At 35.3% G+C, this 15,089-nt stretch overlaps 1 protein-coding gene across 1 annotated transcript; it reads left to right on the forward strand.

The window, feature by feature from the left end:
- The first annotated feature begins 10,065 nt into the window (after positions 1-10,065).
- LOC121986899 (mavicyanin-like) lies at positions 10,066-10,701 on the forward strand. Its single transcript, XM_042540827.1, has 2 exons — positions 10,066-10,252; positions 10,361-10,701. Exons 1-2 carry the CDS (start codon positions 10,066-10,068, stop codon positions 10,699-10,701), a joined length of 528 nt encoding a protein of 175 aa, XP_042396761.1.
- The last annotated feature ends 4,388 nt before the right edge of the window (positions 10,702-15,089 follow it).

Raw genomic sequence — 15,089 nt, forward strand, 5'->3', positions numbered from 1 at the left:
AGCTCACTTGCTGAAGAAGAGGGTCGGACAGTTCACCTTGGTGGGGGACCAGCTTTATAAGAGAGCCTTCGCCGGGCCCCTACCCTAATGCATCAGATAGGAGGACGTCGAGTACATTCTGCGGGAGGCTCTTGTGGAGGTCATCTAGGTGGCCGTGCATTAGCCCGAAAGATACTCCTGGCCGGATATTTTTGGCCGACCCTCCAAGAGGATGCCGCTCGGACGGTGACCACCTGCTTATCCTGCCAGAAGTATCACAACCTGCCACACCGACCGATCGAGGAAATGAAGGTGTCCACATATCTTGCCCATTCGACCAATGGGGCATGGATATCGTTGGGTCATTCCCCATGGCAATTGGTCAACGAAAATTTCTGCTCGTTGTAGTTGACTACTTCTCTAAGTGGGTGGAAGTCGAGCCGTTTGCAAGAATAACCAAGCAAATGGTTATTAAGTTTGTTTGGCAGAACATCATTTGCCGGTTTGGCATCCCATGCCACCTCATATATGACAATGGAAGACAGTTCGTCATTCAAAAGCTCAGAGAATGGTGTGAGGGCTATGACATCCAACAAGCATTCACCTCTGTGGCCTACCCTCAGGGCAATGGGCAAGACAAAGCCACCAATCGGGAGATCCTCAGAGTTTTACGCGCTCGGCTCGACCACGTTGGAGGCAGCTGGGACGAGGAGATCCCCAGCGTGTTGTGGGCCCTTCGCACGACCCAAAGGAGGTGACCGGCGTAACTCCCTTTCACTTGGTATACGACGGCGAAGCAATCATTCCCGTGGAGGTCGGAGTAGAGTCCGATCAGGTGCAGCACTACGATGAAGGAAACGCCAAACGGAGGGTCATGGAGCTCAACTTAGTGGACGAAATGTGGGCGAAAGACATGGATAAAAATTATTTAATATGGGTAAATAGCAAGACATGAATATCTCTAAGATAATGGTTGTGTGTCATTTGAAGATTGGATGGATCCTGGATAAAGGCTATGTGCCACCAGGAAAGAGGCTATGTGTCATGCAAAGTGTGTCTCTAATTTATTTGATCGGCTAAGTAAAGTGTAATAACTTTGTTAGCATTGATCTCTCAAAGAGCGGCTAAGTAAAGGTGTAATAATCTTCTTAGCAACTATCGCTCAGTGTGCTTGCTATCGCACGAACTATTTTCTCTAAATATAGATTGGATGTTCTTATATGGTCTTTGTGACCAAACTCTCAAATAGTCTATGTGACTTATTAGGTCTTTGTGACTAAACTCTTAAATAGTCTGTGTGATTTATTAGGTCTTTGTGACCAAACTCTCAAATAGTCTGTGTGATTTATTAGGTCTTTGTGACTTATCTGAATGAACTAGTCTTAGTGACTTACCTTGGATGAGTGGGAGATGTAGGAAATGGGGAAAGTGGGAACGTGGGAACATGCCCACGTTCCCCACTACTCTTAATGGAAAAGTCCATTATACCCCTAGGTCATTTCCCTTTATAAATAGTACGTCCAAGGATCATTAAGGTGTACGAGAAAAAAGACGTGAGAAGACGAGAGAGGGAAGAGCATCTGAGGTGATGGAATTTGGTTCGTGAAATTGTGGAGAGCCTTCCGATCCTGTGATCGTTCTTCCGACAGCGAGTCTTGCCGATGTCGATTGCAGATCTGCGGGAGATCGCTATAAGTATTTAATTGTTTTGTGCAATTAATTACAATATAATTCCTACAGTCCTTCCTATGAATACTTGATCATGTTGCACATTGTTTCAAATTAGAAAGTGTCACTCACAATTGAGGAACAAAATCAGTCCAAGATCAGTAATGTTTTATGATCTGAGGACAACAAATGAGAATAACAATTATATGTTGGTTGCTACTCGGAAAGCCTAGAGGTTCCACTGTACAAAAATTTTGTACAAAGGTCTGAACCTTTTCCTAGCTACCATGTGTTCTTTTAAATTAAATTTTGGATCGCCTGCGGAACTTAACACGTTTGATCCAAAACTTAATCTATTTGTTCTTTTAAGTTTTGACTTGGATCTCCTGCAGAACTTAACACGTTCGACCCAAATCACCTTAAGTTATTAATTCCATTAAATATTAATTTCCATAATCGGTTCCCAGTACTGACGTGGCGAGGCACATGACCTTCTTGGATATGGGAGCAACCACCACCGACTAGACAAAACCTTTTATAGAAATCTAATATTTAATTTCCTAAAATAACTTTAGGTTAACCGAAAAGAACAACCAAATCACAAGGAAAAAAAAAACAAAAAAAAAACACAACTTCGAAAAACATATTCGAAATACTAGAACGTAAGCCTCTTGTATTTGGTATTATTTCCATAAATAACTAGTATGATGCGGAAAGGAAAAATTACTAGTTATACCTTCTAGAAAAAAAACCTCTTGATCTTCTACCGTATTCCTCTTCTAACCTCGGACGTTGTGTGGGCAACGATCTTCCGAGATGACAAACCACCAACCACCTTCTTCTCCTCCTAGCTAGGTTCAGCCAACAATAAGGAAGCTTCACCAAGGAAGAAGATCAAAACACCAACCAAGCTCCAAGAGATGCTAGCTTTCTCTCCTTCTCAATCTTCTTCTCCAAGTAGTATCCGGCCTCCACAAAAACTCCAAGCAATAGGGATGTTTCGGCCACCACAAGAGGAAGAGAGGGAGAGGATGATGATGGTCGGCCACACCAAAGAACAAAAGAGGGAGAGAAATAAAAGAGGTTCACCTCATGAAGGCACCCCCACCCCTTCTTTTATATTCCTTGGCCTAGGCAAATTAGGAAATTTAATTACAATAAAATTTCCTTAATTTCCTTGACATGATTTAATTGAGAAAACTAAAATAAAATTTCCCAAATTAAACTATATTGGCCGGCCACCACATGGAGAAATTAATTAGACAAGTTTTAATCAACAAATTAAAACTTCCTAATTTGTTTCCGGAAATTTTAAAATTAAAAATTTCTCTTCAAAAATCTATTCATGGTTGATAAAAAGAAATTTTCATAATTTTAATTTTACAACATGTGAATAATTTTTAAAGAGAAAAAAAATGTCTCACTAATCTACAAATAAGGAAAGAGATCTAATCTCTTTCTTTAATCTTTTGTAGATCTTTTACAAGAGAGATATTTTAATTTTAATTCTCTTTAATAAATTATATCTTCCACATAATAAAAATTAAAATTAAAATTCTTTTTAATTTAATATGGTCGGCCCCTCTAGCTTGGGTTCAAGCTAGGGCCGGCCACCCTAATTCATGCTTAGGCCGGCCCTAGCTTGGTTCCCAAGCTAGCTTGGCCGGCCCCCTTTAAGTGGGTATAGAAGGTGGGTATAGGTGGGTATAGTACTCTATAAATAAGAGGCTACGATAGGGACTGAGAGGAGGAATTGGTTTTGGTCTCCCGATAAAATTAAGCATCCCGTGTTCGCCCCGAACACACAACTTAATTTTATCAATAATAATTCATTCCACTAGAGAACTATTATTGAACTACTGCACCAATTCCAAATTACATTTTTGGGCTCCTTCTTATTATGAGTGTGTTAGTCTCCTTGTGTTTAAGATATCGAATGTCCACTAATTAAGTGAGTTACTGACAACTCATTTAATTAATATCTTAGTCCAAGAGTAGTACCACTCAACCTTATCATCATGTCGGACTAAGTCCACCTGCAGGGTTTAACATGACAATCCTTATGAGCTCCTCTTGAGGACATTATCAACCTAGTATCTCTAGGACACAGCTTCCTTCTATAATCAACAACACACACTATAAGTGATACCATTTCCCAATTTATCGGGCTTATTGATTCATCGAACTAAATCTCACCCATTGATAAATTAAAGAAATAAATATCAAATATATGTGCTTGTTATTATATTAGGATTAAGAGCACACACTTCCATAATAACTGAGGTCTTTGTTCATTTATAAAGTCAGTATAAAAGAAACGACCTCAAATGGTCCTACTCAATACACTCTAAGTGTACTAGTGTAATTATACAGTCAAGACAAACTGATACCTAATTACACTACGACCTTCTAATGATTTGTTCCTTTTCATTTTGGTCGTGAGCTACTGTTTATAATTTATAAGGTACTGATAACATCATCTTCTGCATGTGACACCATATGTTATGTTATCTACAATATAAATTAATTGAACAACTACAAACAAATGTAGATAATTTGACCAAATGTGATTCTTTATTCAAAACAAATGTTTACAAAAGCTTAGGCTTTCAGTATACACTCCAACATTATATTCACCACATCCAAGGGCTGTAATCTCAAGCATAGAACTCTCCACATTTGATGTTGGTTCACAATCATACCTAGGGTCGACTCAAGCCTATTTGAGGCCCTAGGCGGAAATTTTTTTTTAGGCATTTGATATTGTTTCTAAAAAAAAATCCCTCACCTTTTTTCATTCAGGCTTGATCGAAAACCGTGGTTTAAATTTTTTTAAACAAATTAAATATTATTTTTTAAAAAATATTTTTTTATACAATTTAATTGTCTCACTTTTTAGATGTAAAATTATTAATCCTTAAAAAATGAATAAAAATTGAGAAAATAAGAACAAAGAAATAGGATAATAATACAAAAAAAATCATGCTCCTATATTAACTCATCATCATCAGCAAAGCACAAAAAAATAAATAAATAAAAAATAACGTATAAAATAATAAAATTGAATACAATCCTTAGAAAATAAAGATCACAATGAAACTAAACTTGTCATTATAATCAAGAACTAAATAGAAACCTTTTTAAACACTAAGCAAAAGAAAAAATAAACCATATTTTTTATTACCTAAATCAGAATAATTATAAATGATAGAATGGAGACAAAAGAAAAATCGAATAATTTATAACTATAAATATATCTAAATAAAAATTAAACTTAATTGCTATCAAGGAAGCGAAATGGTAAAGATATCTAACTCGTTATTGCTAAAAAATAATAAAATCTTTCATTTTGAACTCACACAATATGGATGAATGCATGAACATTTGAATTTAATCAAGCAAGGAGCATCGTTGTATCGACCGAATCAGCATGTTAGTGTTGGGTGAAGACGTGGAGTTTCTCTTCTCGAATCTCAATAAGCAAGAGAAGCACAGAGAGGGGGAGTTGGAAAAGGAGAAGAGGGGGGAACTTAAAAACTAACTTTTTTATTTTGCATTGTATGGATAAGAAAAAAAAATTTTAATTTATGTTCTTATTGATTAAAGAGAAAATGAGTGATAAATGTGATGAGAGTAGGCTATGATTGAGAGATATTGAAGAGGAATATATTAAGTTTTATAAAATAACATTCATAATTAAAAATAAATTTAATTTGTTAAAAAAAAGAGTCCCTTTATAATTCTATTTATTGGAATTATAATGAGATCTTTGTGAAATCTGAAGTTTTGATAGATTGAGATCATGTAAATATTTAATCATGTGAGCCCTATTCTTTTCTATTCTCTTAAAAAAAATATACATAAAAATATATTTAATATATTGAAAATAATTATCCTAATTTTTAGAGAATGAGATTGCACAATCTTTTATTATGTGGGCTTTATTTTTTCATTCTCTTTAAAAAATATATTTAATACATTAAAAATAATGAGCCCCAATAAAAATTGGGGCCCTAGGCATAGGCCTTAATGGCCTATGCCTAAAGTCGGCCATGATCATACCTACCAAATCTAAACAGCTAAGGAGAGGAACGGGTAATCGAAAAATAGAATATGGAAGTCCATGAAACAGTGGGAAAAACTTTCATCCGTTTACATTGAAGTGGGGACCAAGGAGCAAGGTCAGCGCCAGTAGAAGCAGGCCTGAATCCACCTTCACAAACTGGCATAGATTCAACAAATAGAAAAGAAACCATGAGCACGGAAGGGTGTCATTCGCTGCTGGTCTACTATAACATGGCCCGTTTCAGTAGGAGAGGGTTAGGCTGCGAGGAGTTCGGAGGAGAGGTTTGTGGAGAGGGGTTTGCCAGAGAGAGAGGTTGGATGACGATGCTTAGGATTTTGGTAGCGGTAGCAACATCGTGGTGGCAAAAGGTGAATACACTCACCTCCAACGCCCCCGCCAACCCATCTCAGGATCAATACGGAGGAGGTAAATCATAGGCGGCTACTAGCCTTTGGAATAGTGACTAGCACATAAGGGAGGCATTTATGTCTACTTTGCCAAGATTCGAACCCCATACCTCATGGTGGCAACCCCTCATGCACTAGCCACTAGACCGTCCCGAGGGAAAGAAAAATGGCTTAGGGTTCGGGAAGGCTAAGGTGGAAAATGTGGTGCCAAAAGTTTCGGAGAGAGGGAAAGCAAAACTATGAATAGGATTGTAACCAAGCCGAACCGAGCTTTGGGATGTTCAAGCTTGTTTGATAAGATAACTAAACTGAGTCTAGCCGAGCTTAAAATGAACTAAGCTTTTGAAATGATTGTTCAAGCTTGACTTGATTTTTTTTTTTTTGAGTTTAAACTTATTTGAAGCTTGGCTTGAGCTTGGTTTGTTTAGATATTATCAAGCTCTCAATTCAAGATTATTTGATTGTTTGACTCTTTTAGTTGTTTGATTGGTTATTAAGCTTGATAATTTAAATTTATTTATTTATTTTATTATTTACTTAGCATATTAAAAAAAGTTTTATTAATGAATATGGTTCGTGAACATTGTTCATGAATGTTGTTCATGAACATTGTTCACGAACGTTATTCACGAATATTAACAAGCTGAACACATATATGTTCAAGCTTATTTGTTTAGCTTATTGGGCTATTTAAGCTTGTTTATTTAATTAATCTTGTGTATAATGAACGAACATAAACAAGCTCTTATCAAGCCAAATACCAAGCTTGTTCACGAATGCTTGGTTCATTTACAGCTCTAACTGTGAAGGGGAAAATGATGAACGAATAAAGTCAAAGATAATGATTTTATTAAAACTGTTATCGTAGCCCCTAAAAAGTGCTTAAAGACAATGATTTTAGAAAATCGTTGTAAAAAGTATTGTTGATTAAAAAAAAATCGCTCAATGACAATAGTTTTCATAAAACTATTTTCTTTTGTATTTTATGGGACCTGAAAGATAACTATTTTATCAAAAATCATTGTCTTTGACCAAATTCGCAACAATTTCTCCATAGATTGTTGTCTTTGTGGTGTTGTATTTTAACATTTTTGTCATAGTGGGGAATTTAAGATATTGGATGTGGATCCAATGTATGGATTCGTTAATCCGGTTCGTTAACATAAATGGGCTATTAATGAAATGGGTTTTAAGGTGGATGGTCCTTGCAAGATGGGCTTGGTATATAAGGAAGAAGCTTCCTTTGATTTGGGCATCTTGAATCAAGAGGGTTTTGGAGTGCTTCTTCTTCTTTGGACTCTTCCCCATTGAAACCAAGCTTTGATTGCCACCCAATCCTGCAAAAGACTTCCGTTGCATTGGAGGAATCTCTACAGCGACAAGTAAGACCAATGACTCTTATAATGGATTCAGGTTAGCCCCTTGTTAGCTATTGTTTCAGTTTTCAATTTTTGTCTTAAAGCATGATGATAGCTAGATCCTATTGTAAATACATTCTTTAGTTTATTATTGATGTATCTCAATCCTTGCAATTGGTATCAGAGCTTAGGAATAGCTTATCGTCATCTTTTAGGTCTAAACACATTGACATAAATTTAAGAATAGATTCCATGTTAGCGAACCTGTTCACCAAGGGTTGACACTCAAGATGTTTCATTAGCATGCACTAAATATGGGGGTTCTTTCTTTTAATGAAGTACTCATTTTGCAGGAATTTGTATTTTGGTGTAATGCTTTATATTAATAAACATATGTATTTTTACTTATTGTACGTACTAAAGTTTTTACATGTGTATAAAATTTTGACTTGTTGACATATGGACATCATAATTTACAATTATAATTTTGTAAATATAAAGTGAGATTTAATTTTGAGTTATAAGGTTGAATTATGATTTACTTCTGTAGTTTAGCATTAGATTTTGGTAAATATGATTTGGACCAAATTTGGATCATAAAGAGAACTTATTATGAATGGACATTTATAGATCACATTCTGTATCATTCTTGTACTACACATTTATATTTGATCTATATTATTAATAATATTAATACTGTAATTACTGTTGAGTTTTTTTTTACAATTATAATAACTCTGACTTTTTAAGTCATGTATTAATTAAATTAATGGATCAAATTATTTAAAAGGGTATTTAACCCATAAAAGTTTTGGAATGTTGAGCTCAACTGGGATTGTGTGGTGTATAAGGGATTAAGTATAACCCAAATAGGAGATTGAAGGATTAAGTCTACATTGGTGGCCTTAAATCTCTATAATATGGGCTTGCACTTAATTAACATGCACATAACTAATTGTCATTAAGAAAACTAAACCTCAATTAAATTATCTAATATGTTATGTATAAAGGGTTTTAAGATGTTGGATATGGATTCAATGTATAAATCTGTTAACCCGGTTCATTAATATTAATGGGTTGCTAATGATGAATGAACTTTAAGATGGATAATCCCTGCATGATTGGCTTGGTATATAAGGAAGAGCTTCCTTTGATTTGGGCATCTTAAATCAAGAGGGTTTTGGAGAGCTTCTTTTTCCTTAGACTCTTATCCATTGAGACCAAGCTTTGGTTGCCATCCAATCCTACATAAATCTTCCACTACATTGCAAGAATTTCTACGGTGACAAGTAAGATCAATGACTCTTATGATAAATTCAAATTAGATCATTGTTAGCTATTGTTTCGATTTTCAATTTTTACTTTAAAGCATGATGATAATTAAATCCTATTATAGATGCAAATGTTAGGGGGTGTTTGGTTGATGAGTTTGGAAATGAGGGAATGGAATGATAGTAAAAAATAGTGTTTGGATTGTGAGTTTGGAATCACATTTTGGGAATGATTACCAGATTTATGGGAATCAATCAAACTCATATAACTTGATGGGTTTCATTTCCATTCCTATTCTCATTTCATCCTACTATCAAACTCATACCCATAGTCATTCTTATCATTTAATCTAACGTCCCCTAGTTTATTATTGATGTATTGTAATCCTTTCAACTTTTTCATTAAAAAAAATAATTATAAAAGCTTTTTTAGTACATATAAATTATCAAGGTCTATTTTGGTAAATAATTAAAATTTTATTTGTATTCCTAGTATTAATAAATAATTTTTTTAAAAAAAATACAGACTAAAAAATATATATAATGCATTCTTTTATCCATTCAAATAATTGCCTACAACGATAAAAATTAAAAATATATATATATTACTTTTCATTCCTACAAAAGTGCTTATGATCATACAATTTTTAATTCTTTTCACACAACATTATATCTTGAACTTCTTTGTCTCGGTGAATTTGCACATAATCAAGATTTATAATGATTAGTTTACTTTTGAATAATCAAATAAAAAACTGTGCCAACTAATGGTTGAGAAATTCATTAGAATATTAATTTGAAATGAAACGATTATTTCATCATATAAACAAACAATTACATAAAAATAGAGAAACATTTATGAATGTAACAAAAAAGGTGTGCTATATAAACGCTTATAATTAACTTATTTGTATTTTCACAATAATTTGATATTTTCTTAATAATTATTTGTAACAATGTTGATCTAACTTCTTAAAAGAAGAAATTGTGAAGAAGAAGAAGATTTTACGAAGCATAAATTGGTAGATAGATTTAGGAAGGTAATTGATAGATAATAAATTATAAAAAATCTAAAAAATTAAAAAGAAACATCATGGTCAAATACGTATTATGAAATCAAAAATATTTAATAAATGTCCACGTACTGGCCCCACTCGCTCCTCCACCTCATCCACTTCCCCCACACTCCCACACCTTCCTCTCTCTATTTAACGCATTCAGCACCACCGCAGAAGCCACCATAATATTTCCTCGTCGCTCTGTTTCCTCCAAGGAGTTGATTAACCCTGTCTAGCTCGATCCTTGTTCGATCATCAATGGCGATAGCGGCTCTCCCTAGTGTTTGGGTCGTCATTGTGGCTTCCCTTTTGCTTCCTTCGACGGTGTCGGCCTTAAAGTTCCGGGTGGGTGGCGAGAAGGGCTGGACCGAGCCGAACGGCGATGCTGCCGAAAACTACAACCACTGGGCCTCTCATAACCGCTTCCGAGTCGGAGATTCTCTCTGTAATATTACAATTATGACCAATTAATCCTCTGCTGCCGCTCTAATTGTTTCATGCAAAAGCTAATTAATTATCGGCATATGATTATTAATTAATTGCATATATGTAGATTTCAGGTACGAGAACGATTCTTTGCTGGAGGTGACGAAGGATGACTACAAGAGGTGCTACACGGCGAACCCTCTGCGAAAGTTCGCCAGCGGCATCACCACCGTGGCACTCGACCGCAGCGGCCTCTTCTTCTTCATCAGCGGTGAGCCCGGCCACTGCGAGGCAGGCCAGAGGCTCATCGTCCGCGTTGGCTCCCGACCGGATCCGAGGGGGGTCACGGCGTCGCCGGCTCCTGCGCCTTACACCGGCCCTGTCGTCGTCTCCTCTGCTGCGCGGGCGCCTGCCGGTGCCGTCGCCGTGGCTCTCGCGGCGGCTCTTTGTTTTTTTATGTTGCACTAGATTTCTTCGTTTAGGTTGGCTCAGCCATTTAATTGGCTATTTATTTATTTATTTATTTTGCATTGTTTTTTGCTATTAATTTCCTGGTTATTTGTATTTTTTTGTTGTTGTGGTTTCCTTATTAAAAATGCGTTCTGATTTTTATTAAGTTAATTATGATGATTCACATATTTACATCATCAATTTAACTATCAGAGAAATTGTTGTATTAAAAAAAATGATTCACTACCGCATGCTATTATTTTTCAAAAAAAAAAAAACAAAACAAAACAAAACAAAAAAACATTGCCGCGTTGATTCACTGCCGTAAAAAATTGTCTTACAATAATCTAATTAATATTTACTAATTTTCTTATTTAATTTAAATTCCTAGATAGTTAAATATAATAACGAAGCAATTCACTACAAGAATGGCTGATAATTTAAGCATAATTATTAATTATAATAAATAGCTAGCAACTATAAATTATTTACCATAATCTATTTTTTTTTTAAACAATTAAAACTAACAAACTAACACTATACGAACTAATTCTCCACAAGCATGACCAATTAATATAGAATAACATCTTAATTTCTACACTACTATCATTACTTGTATTTTTTTTTTGAAAAAATGACTAATCTAACCATTTGTTGGAATCAAATTGATTATAAATGTTTGAATGCCCTTTATTTGTAATTATGCTAAAAAAAATAGAGAGTCCTCTTTACTTCCTAATCTTATAAGCTCTCTCAATCTCTCTCTTTCTTGTTTATGACTCACTAGTAAGTTAGACTTAGTAACTTTGCAAGGGTCAATTTTTTAAGTGTCTCACATGTGAATGATGTGTAAAACAAGCCCATGATAGTTGGTATATACTATAGGAAGCTTTCATCGTCAAACATCTAAGAATTAATTACTTGTTGATGTCTTGAAAAATCAATCTCATGCACAAAAAAGGAATAGCACACGCAAGACAAATGCAATTGAGGTGGATGCTATTATAGCCTGAGTTCTAACTTATATTCAAAGTGAAATCTTTCATATTCTAGAGCAATCATTCCCCAAGTGGATGAGTTGGGCCAATATGCTTTTGATATATATGTCTGGCAAAGAAATTCAATTGGGTTTACCTCTGTTACTGATGGCAATGATGGGCAACGAAATTATTCCCCAAGTGGATGAAGTTTCTCTTTCTAAAGGAGGAGAAACTTGCAAAAAAACAAAAATAAAATAAAATCTCTTTTTACCAGATAAGAAATGAGTACCTTAGAGAATTATAAAGTAGAATGAAAACCATCAAAAGTATCCCTTCATCAAGGTCGCTTGTAGCACTTTGAAATAAAAGCCAGAATGTAGAGGACACACAAAACCTGATGTGTATGAGATGTTATTCAAAGTGGCATCACTCTTTTATGTTGGGAATCTGAATGGAAAAGAGTTTTCCATGAAGGAAATTTGAAGGCATTAAAGTTGTTTTATAATCTTTCACCAGATTGATGTTGTGAGCATATACATGGGGAGATACTCTCTCTTCACGAGCCTGTGCAAGGCAGATGCAAAAGTGACTTGTGTACAAGCATGACTTGTATATGTCGAATACCGAATCGATCGGAATAAAATTTCCCCAAGCAAATGAAAAAGCCGACTATGGATGGTTGACGGCTAACGTTTCGAGCTTGGCAAGCAAGTAATGGTCTTTATTTGGCTTGTTATTGATGTCGAAGGTTTGAAAAATGATTAATCAGGCTAGGTAACGTCGAGCCTAGGGTAACCGGTCTAACCCTACGAAAGTTTTCCATCGACCACTAGGACAAATTAGGAAGCTCTCATGGCAGACGACTTAGAAACCCTGCATATAAGGAGGTCATGACCTCAAATAATGGAAACACAACGAGCAGCAAAAGCAAATTCTTCCACCTTCATTCCCCCAATTTCTTTTATGTCATGTTCATTTTGTTCGCAGTCTACTTGTGATAGTGTTTGGGTACTTTCTTAGTACATCGAGACCGACTTGTCCGAGGTGGTGATCGTGATTTGCCATTGTATTCTAAGAAACAGATGTTTGTCATAAACCTCTAAGCATTGTCGGTGGGAATGAATCTGTTTTAAGAAAACTATGACCTCGACTTCTCTCTTTCCCAAGCATTCAGAGGCCCTTTTAGACTTAACCGTCAAGCCTCTCGACCAACTTTGAAAGCTTCTTGAGTACTTGGCTTCACTCTCCTACCACTCGGCAGTCGGCCGGCTTGACATCCCTACTTGGTATTCATCTACCCTCTCATGCAACTCGACAGCTCTCCCTACTCGGCACATAGAGGCCTACTTGGGGCACTCAATGACAAGTTGGCTAATTCCACGCTCAGCTAGCTTAGCGCTCAATGACTTGAGCAAGTTGTCACTAGGCATTCGACCCTCCCAACTTAGCAACTCGATAGTCGGGTGACTTGGCTGACTCCGACATTAGCACTCCGCTTTCCACTTGGGTTCGAGAGGCACTCGGGAGCACTTGGCTCAGCAAATACAACATCCCACTGGTGTCTGAACAACTCGAAGCTTGGACGAACTAATCTCGTTAACGGTTTGAGATTATCAAATTAGGTCGTCTAATAGATAAGACTAAATTTAAATTATGTAATTTCAAATTCAATATATTTCCAGTGTAATCTCAACGAAGATGGTCCACATTTTATTTATAGAATCAAGTTGTGGAACGTAAGTCAACTCAAATCAATTTATCAATCAACTGAAATGCTAATCTCAAAATCTTATCCACAATGGTTTTGCATATTAGTCAACTCAGACTGCATTTATTGAGTTGATTGACAAGGTGTAGGTTCACCCATCCTCATTTTTCTTTCCTCATCAATAGTAGTTTGAATTTATGAAGACAAAATCATATAGTTACTCTTCTATATATCTATGATATATCAACAATTTAGTGGAGGGACATTATCTGTCAGGATCTAGAGAAGTTTTTTGGAATATTTAGTGGGAACAATCGAATTTCACTTTTTCATTAAAAAAATCCTGAATTTTGATCTATTTTTCTCCGTGCTTGTGTTTATTCCTTTTTAGATAGTCTCTTGTAACTTCTGTTTGAATACTTTTGGATTTGTAGTTTTGGCTAGAGCAGAGCCGTACGTATGTTCGACAGGGCTTGAAGTGAAAATAAAAAATGACCCTTTTGTGATGATAAATAAATGTAATGCTTAGTTTACACATAACAATACACTAAATACATAAATAAATCAAAAATAATATATTATATTAATAAAAAGTTAATACATATTTAAAATAATTACATAAAAACTACTCGTCTAGCTATTTTAGAAGCAAAAATATTTATCAAATTTGCATAATCTAATTCTCTGACTATTTCTTTCTCAATCGACAACATTGCTAGCCCATTTAGTCTATCCTATGACATTGTTGATCGAAGATAATTCTTAATTAACTTCAACTTCGAGAAACTTCTTTCTGCCGATGCAACTGTTACTGGTATTATTAATAAAATCTTATAGGCAATGTAAATATTTGGGAATAAACCATTCAGTTTTGTCAGACATTGTAGCATATCAATTGCTCTTTTCTCATTTGTTAAATAGCATCTCACGACCATCAACTCTGAACACAACTCATCATCATTAATATCTGAACGTCTATCGTGACTCAAAAATTGTTGAAGCTGCATACAAGACTTCATCAGGCTAGTTAAAGGCTCACTCTTTAACTTTTCCAAATTCAATAAAAACCCAAAAATCTCTTGATATTGTTTAAATTGTTCAAATCGAACTTGAAGAGAAGATCGAGCTTGATCAATTATAAACAGAAAATATTCAACTCTAAAAGACTCTTCACCGGATCGTGTCACATCATCATTGTAACTTTCATCAAATTGTTTCTTTCTTCGAATGATATGTTTTTCTCGAAATTTAGGTTCAATTCCCATTTCACTTGTGATTTGCACAGCTTCATTCATGGAACTAGCAAACCCCTCTTCTCTAAACTTATCAAGAAATTGATCAAGTCCTTGTAAAAGGTTGATCGCAATATCAATATCCATATCTTCAGATTGAATAAACTTACTCACAGTATTTATTGCTCATAACAAATTATACCAGATTACCATTCCAAGCAAGAACTCAAAACTCTCAAGATCATATAGTGCTAAGGTCTCCGCATCACTCTTTGTTTTAGAATCTTCAGCAACTTCTGTCAAGTCAAGTAAAGCATCTCTTATATTTACAATTTGCTCTTTTATGGCTTTAACACTGTCATCATGACTTTCCCAACGGGTAGTGACAATGGCTTAACGGTCAAACCAGACACCTTATCTTTAAAAATTTTCCATCTCTTTGTAGAGGAAGAAAACAATGTGTAGATGCGTTGCACCACTCCAAAG

This window comes from Zingiber officinale, chromosome 5B (genome assembly GCF_018446385.1).
Source record: "Zingiber officinale cultivar Zhangliang chromosome 5B, Zo_v1.1, whole genome shotgun sequence".
Lineage (NCBI taxonomy): Eukaryota > Viridiplantae > Streptophyta > Magnoliopsida > Zingiberales > Zingiberaceae > Zingiber > Zingiber officinale.